This window comes from Penaeus japonicus, unplaced genomic scaffold (genome assembly GCF_977035675.1).
Source record: "Penaeus japonicus unplaced genomic scaffold, GWHDUDI00000001_assembly GWHDUDI00000013, whole genome shotgun sequence".
NCBI classification, from domain to species: Eukaryota; Metazoa; Arthropoda; class Malacostraca; order Decapoda; family Penaeidae; genus Penaeus; species Penaeus japonicus.
In genome coordinates, this window is record NW_028234415.1 from 29,338,857 (window position 1) to 29,346,356 (window position 7,500).

The 7,500-nt window shown below is 40.3% G+C and overlaps 1 protein-coding gene across 1 annotated transcript in view; it reads right to left on the reverse strand.

The window, feature by feature from the left end:
* Positions 1 to 5,071: 5,071 nt before the first annotated feature.
* The window catches only part of LOC147470653 (uncharacterized), a 103,787-nt gene continuing 101,358 nt past the window's right edge, over positions 5,072 to 7,500 (reverse strand). The window contains exon 2 of the mRNA XM_086543391.1: positions 5,072 to 7,500. This exon is cut by the window's right edge and continues 1,029 nt beyond it. Coding sequence (XP_086399517.1) covers positions 7,234 to 7,500 — 267 coding nt within the window. The 3' untranslated portion in view covers positions 5,072 to 7,233.

A 7,500-nucleotide genomic window follows, 5' to 3' on the forward strand; every position in this document is an offset into this window, starting at 1 on the left:
GGAGAAAATCTTAGTTATCCCGAACAATTATTTTAAAACTAACTGGGTATTTGTATTTTTTTGCATACGAATTACTTGGTAATATAACAACAACAAATGCATTTGTTTTTTCTTTGAATAAAGATAAATTATGTTTGCTTCTTCTCTCTCTCAACCGTTTATAGTAAACCTGTTATATACATTTATTTGCACTAATAATTCCAATAACATTCCGTGCGATTATTTTAAGTGCTAGAAAGCAACTTCCGCGCACTAATATTTATAATTTTTCAATTTAGAAGGTTTGCTAATGATTAATCAATTAATTTGTCAATCAAGATCAAAATGGAGTTTATTATTCATATAAATTATATAACGATATACCTGGCAGATAACTCAAAGGTTCCATTAAGGATATAATTTTCATGAATATCATATCAATAGTACTTTAATTTAAAATATATCAAAATGCCTTGTGTGTGCGAGGTACTTATTTCTTAGACACTTTCTTCAGGGGAAGGTTACCCAGTATGCAAATGTTGAATAGTATTACCATATATTCTCACAAGTAATTATCATAATATTGCCTACATTACGAGCAACCCAGATACTCGACTCCTAATACTCCAACGAACAATTAAGTATATAGAGTGTATTCTAATTATATGAATTAGAATATGCTTAAGATAAATGATTTTTTTTAGCGTACGCCACGCCTCTATATTTTTTCTGATATTCTGTAGGTCTAAAATAAAATCTTATTGGTTTCTCTAACACAGCGTTATGTCATGCAAGAAAATGAGACAAGGGAGAGAGGGAAAGAGGGAGACAAACATAGAGAGAGAGAGAGAGAGAGAGAGAGAGAGAGAGAGAGAGAGAGAGAGAGAGAGAGAGAGAGAGAGAGAGAGAGAGAGAGAGAGAGAGAGAGAGAGAGAAAGAGAGAGAGAGGGGGGGGGTACACTGTTTTGTGGCAGATTGATATCTTTTGATTGTTTGGCCCATATTTTCTACTAAATGTTTCAGGGTTCGAAAAGTTATCTTAATGCCAGTCAAAGATCACACATGCGTACAAAAACATACACCAATACGTACACTCTACTCTGCTTCCACACACACACACACACACACACAAATACACACACACACACACACACACACAAATACACACACACACACACACACACACACACAAATACACACACACACACACACACAAATACACACACACACATACACACACACACCAACACACACACTCAACTCCTCTCTCAATCACACACACACACAGACACACACACACACACACAAATACACACACACACACACACACACACACACAAACACACACGCACACACTCAACCCCCCTCCCCCACACACGAATACACACACTCAAATCCACAGCGCCCCTCTCCAAAGTATTATGCCAGCAGACATTATTGAAAAGCCTGAGCGACTGTTTTTAATGATTTGCGTCGGGTCTGTACCTAGAAGAGGATCACTTCTAGATCCCGCGCGCTTAGCTCTCCATTACTAGGGATTGCGGGGGACTTTACTATCGTCTCTGGATCCCGTGTATAAGCGACCTGGTTGACGGGGGGTAGGGGGAGGGACGAGGGAGAAGGGTGGAGGAAGGAAGGGTGAGAAGGAGGAGGAGGAGGAGGAGGAGGAGGAGGAGGAGGAGGAGGCGGTGGAGAGAAGGGGGGCGGGAGGGGAGAATAGGAGAAGAGGGTAAAGTGGGGAAGGAAGAAGGCAGGAGGGGAGGAGAGGGGTGGAGGAAGGAAGGGTGAGAAGGAGGAGGAGGAGGAGCAGGTGGAGGCGGTGGAGACAAGGGGGGCGGGAGGGGAGAATAGGAGAAGAGGGAAGAGGGGAGGAGAGGGGTGGGTATGGGAAGAGGTGTAGGAAGCAGGGAAGGAGGGAGGAGAAAGGGAATGAAGGAGGAGGACGAAGGAAGAAAGAGATGGGGGTAAGGAGAGGGGAGAAGGGGAAGGTAGGAAAGAAGGAAGAGGGGGAGAGGATGAAAGAAACGAATGAGAAAATGGATAGAGGGCGAAGGGGAGAAGGAGGAGAAGGAGAGGAAAAGGAGGACGAAGGAAGGAAGAGAAGGGAAGATGGAGAGAGAGTGAAGGGAAGGAGGATAGGCGAGTAGGGTGAAGAGAAGAGTGAAGGAAAGATGGAGGACTCGGAAGAAGGGAGGAGGGAAGAGAAGGGGGGATGAGGCCAGAATGCAGAAAGGAGGAGAGTACAGAGCGAACGGATGCAAAAGAGGGAGAGAGTGATGACGAGTAAGGACAAGGATCAGAGAAAGGAGAAGGGTAAGAGGGGAAAGGGAAGGAGAGAGCAAGTAGAATTGTAAAACTTTTTTTTTTTCATTTCTCAGTCTTAGTACCTCTGCTCACTTCACTCTCTTCTATCAGCCTGCTTGTCTATCTCTCTGTCTGCCAGTCTCTCTCTTTCTGTTTCTGTCCCTCTGTCATTTTTATCATATCTTATATATTTCTTCTTTCCACATACTCTCTCTCTCATTCTCTTTCTCTCTCTCTCTCTCTCTCTCTCTCTCTCTCTGTCTCCCTCTTTCTCGTTTTATCTCGTATATGTACTTGGATATATATCCAATACATACAATACATATACAAAGTACACATTTTTCAGTGTATGCATTATATCATAAACTAAGTAATGATAAGGCAAATCATTTCAAGATCTCAGTTAGGCTTTGACACGTATATAAAACAATGTTAATTAATTTATCCTTATAATTCAATATAATTCCAGATCACATCAAAATCTGGAGACGAAAGAGAGAGAGAGAGAGAGAGAGAGAGAGAGAGAGAGAGAGAGAGAGAGAGAGAGAGAGAGAGAGAGAGAGAGAGAGAGAGAGAGAGAGAGAGAGAGAGAGAGAGAGAGAGAGAGGAGAGAGAGAGAGAGAGAGAGAGGAGAGAGAGAGAGAGAGAGGAGAGAGAGAGAGAGAGAGAGAGAGAGAGAGAGAGAGAGAGAGAGAGAGAGAGAGAGAGAGAGAGAGAGAGAGAGAGAGAGAGAGAGAGAGAGAGAGAGAGAGAGAGAGAGAGAGAGAGAGAGAGAGAGAGAGAGAGAGAGAGAGAGAGAGAGAGAGAGAGAGATTTATGCCATAAGCTTCTTAAATTCTTAGATATTCTAAAGCTTTGAGGTTAGGATACAAAAGTGCAAATGAGTTTATTAGAATTGAAACTGATCTGTTGGATATTACGAATAAATTATTTATTAGAGACTGGTTTTAATCATTCAGATCTAAAATTCATTACGAACAAATTAGTATTTTGGTTGTTGGTTGTTTAACGGAAAAGGAAACGCTATTTGTTTTAAAACGAAATTCCTGCAGCCTTCAATATCTGCAAGACAGTAGTGATACACCTCCAAGAAGGTGAATCAAAGTGCATATGTCTGCTTTTCAGTCCAAGCCACGTCCTCTCTGCCAACGCGGATGGACGCTACTGAAGTTGTTGCCAGTCTGACACGACCTCATAACTAATTGGCCTTGCGGAAGTCATTCTGTAGGCCAGTCAGTCAGTTATCTCTCCAGCCGTGCCCCGCGACCTCTGCCAGACTATTGGCTTGCCCCCCCCCCCCCCCGCGTGACATTCATAGCTCCAGCAAAACATCCCCTCCATCTCCAACTCGTGTTGTCGTGTCGGTCTCCAACCAATAAACACACAGCCGATCGCTTGTTTCCTTGCTCCAGCCAGTCATCTGTAAGTTGATCTTGGATGGTCCAAGTGAGGGAAGCCATTACAATATCCTATTCCAAGGAAAATCTAGAAAGGATATTTTAAAGATATATATGAAGTAAAGGCTATCACTACACGACTTTTGCAGATGTGCGAAATAATAATAACAGAGAAAATAATTTCAAAATAGTGTTGGAACGCTTTTGGAATGCGTTTGAGACGTCCTGAATACAGTTCGGATTCTGATTTATTTTCATGATCAATCCATCAGGTTCCCAAACATTTTCGTTTCTAGGAATCCAATTGGACAACTTTCATGTCCACAGGAAAATAAAGTTTTGATACTTTTTTCTCTATTGTTCGAGAATCGTCTCATGTTGGTGAGAGTAGTGGTCACTTTTCAGAAAACTGAAGTTTTTGAATATGCTATAGATTTACGTTCCAAATCCCTATCTTACTTAAATTATTCTTTTTTCATATATTTCATTTTCCTACCTTTTACTTTTTTCGTACTCTTGATAGACTAAACACACTGCATTGGAGTTAATCTATATTTTGACGACCTTTATTTTTGTTTCTGTTAAAAGCCAAATAAATTTGCTAATACTGTTGCAAATGATGGAACTAAAAATATACTCTGAATGTTAACGTTTAATAGAATCTCTTCATGAATATCAAATTTACTAGTGTCACTGTTATGTTGCTGTTGCTGAAGTTGCTACTGTTCTGCTAGTTTTGTTTCTATCATAGCTACCGCTACCACTATTACATCTTCTGTTACTACTACATCTATTTCTGTTACTAATACTATTACTGTTGCTACTATTAATTCTTCTGCTATTGCTTTACTATCACTACAACTACAATTACCATTACTACTACTGATACTTATGGTGTACTCCTCTGCTTTTATCACTATGATTACTACTCTAATGCTACTACCCCCATGATATTATCATGCTTATCACTACTGCTATTACCATACTATTATCATCTACTTACTACTTACATTATTAACGGCATTTTTACTACCGCTGGTGTTTTTGTTAATATTGTCACTATTGTCATTACTAAAACTATTATTGTCACCCTTATTGCATTTACTGGTACTATAACAATTGATATGATGTACCAATAGCGTTGATAAGAATGATTATAAAACACTGAATGAGATATATCATTATACATTTCTTGAAGAAACAAACATTATTTCCATGACCAAGGAACAACATGATTTCAGCATTAATTTGTTAAAGAGAAAATGTTGTAATAGTTCTTTTCTTTATCAGTTGCATATTTCAAATATCAACACTCTTACTACTCTATTTGTTCGTGTGTGTAATGAAAGAACAAATTTAAGCTTAGAAGGATGGAATTAAAACACTTAGTGTCAAATTCGATTCGTCTTATTTACATGGGAAACAACACAACAATATACAGATTTTTTTTTACGTAAAACACAGGTACATTTAACTTACAGTTAATGTTTAATTGTGTATTATGCATAACTGCCTAATGCTTTCCATCATTGCAAAGACGACCTTTATCTACAATCATAGGCAAACATTCATTCTCCTGCAAGACTCCATTTCTGACTAAATCGTTATATGTTTCATGACTAGAAACGTTGATATTGGATTTACACTGAATCATGCTATCATGAAAAATGTTTTATTATATGTTATACATTCAAACAAATACACATCTCTTTCTTCTCGAAGGCAGAAGTCAGAAACGGAGCGAGAAATCAAAAGTTACTAAGCAAGCTTTTGACTTCGGAGGGGAAAAATATGACGACGATTCGGGACAGACTGTTGTGACTCTGCTTGGATTCCCACAACCGTTGATTTGGACCTGCCATGCAAATCGACGCAATGCCGTTGAAGACTATGCGGCGACTTCTGGTTGATTCTCCGTCTTAAATACATTCCCAGATGATTTTTTTTCCTTAATACTGATTGACGTTGAGGTTACACAAACGACCAAGTCAGATCTGCACTTGAGACTAAAGGTGGGATCAACTTCTTTTTGATATTAGGATGTGGGTACTTTCTCAACCAACTTAATGTATATTTCTGACTCACAGCAAACATTATTGTGGCTAGTACTTGAAAAAAAAAAAAAAAAAAAAAAATCCCACGTAACTACCAGAGGGATGTGTCTCTCTGATGTATCTAGCATATCCACCTGGCCTCGAAGTGAGTGACTAGGTCGCGAAATAAAGAAAAGGATAGACATGAAGAGAGTTAATGCTATATACACACATGGATGATGACATGCGCGGAGGGAGACCGTATTCCATCGAGCGTCTTTTGTTTTTTTGAGAGTTGGGTGGGTTGTCCATTGGAGGTCTAATGAGTATATTTGTACAGTGGATAAACAACAGATAAAGTTGAGTCTTTTATATTAATACACGGATTTAACCAACATAGTCGCGCCTGCACTTGTAAATAAGTGTAAAAAAGACATCAAAATATCTTAAAATTTCAAAATGAAAAAGCGGTAAAAATGACATATGATCTTTATATCTTTCCGTAAATCTCCAACTGACAATGGCATGGAACAAGATTTGCTGCGCTAATGCTAGAATAGACGCCCAATTCAACACCCCACATTTTTCTCTCTGTTTCAACTTTTCTTTTCATGATCATAACTTATCATTATCATTATTATTACTATTTACAAAGTTGAATACAGTCTCCCTGGCGCATTCCAAAAGGGACAATAAAAAATGATAATTTGGAAGCCTGTGAGAGCTGGTGACTGCAAAGACACTGATTGTCCAAGAAGACGTGAAGCTGTGAACTCAAGATGAACGACAGAACCCACACTAGAACGCCTTTCGCAAAATACCGTAATCCCTTTTTGGAACATGGTAGGCCTATCAAGTCATTCTGTTTTTGGTCTTCCTCTTCTTTTCCCCGTTTTCTGTTCATTTCGAGAACCTTCCATGTCCCCATGAGGATCTTGAGGTGATTTTCGTGTTATTCTTTCTGACTTCATATTTGACTGCTATTTCCGATCCTTTTTTTTCGCGTGTGCATAAAAAACAGCATATTTTCAAACTCAGCGTGACGTGAGGGTTCCACGGGTAAGTCGAAGTCTATGTAAAGAGATATAATTCATATATTAAAGATTCTATACAGCTACGCTACACTTTGGCATCTAAGGACTTTATGATTATGGTAATAATGATGAAACAATATATAAAATCTTATCTACTTCTCGAAGTGAGCTATACATTTAACATTGATTTGACTAGCGAGATTTCCTTAGAAGGAGAGCGCCACAATCGGCAGTGTCATAAAAAACAAAACAAAAGAACAAACAGAAGCGCAATTTATCACAAATAAGGTAAATCACATTGACCGTGTGAGAGAATGATTTTTTTTTTTTTTTTAAAGATGAGCTTTGGCTCATTTACTCATAGTAGTTTTTTTCCCATTCTTTTTGGCAACAATATATTCTTTATACACCAAGAAGGTGTGGAGGAGTGGCAGGTGGGCCGGCCCGCGCGGCAGGGCCTCCCGCCCGCTCGTCGCCCGGCGTCCATCAACCCTCTTTCGTGCGGCCGTCGTCCCGTCCCACGTCGGATCGGATCTCGTGCTGGCCCTCGCCGCACCTGTTGACGGCCCGGCTCTGGTCGGGCGAGCCGGGGCGCAGCAGCTCCTTGCGGGCGTCCTCAAGGCGCGGCTCTTCGCCTCCGTCGCCGCCGCCCTCCACCTTGTGGCCGTCAATCGTGCGGTAGATCTGCGTGAGGTGCTTGAAGATATACTGCGGGCCCAGTCCCTCCCTGGCGCTGCTGGCGCTGCCGCTGCT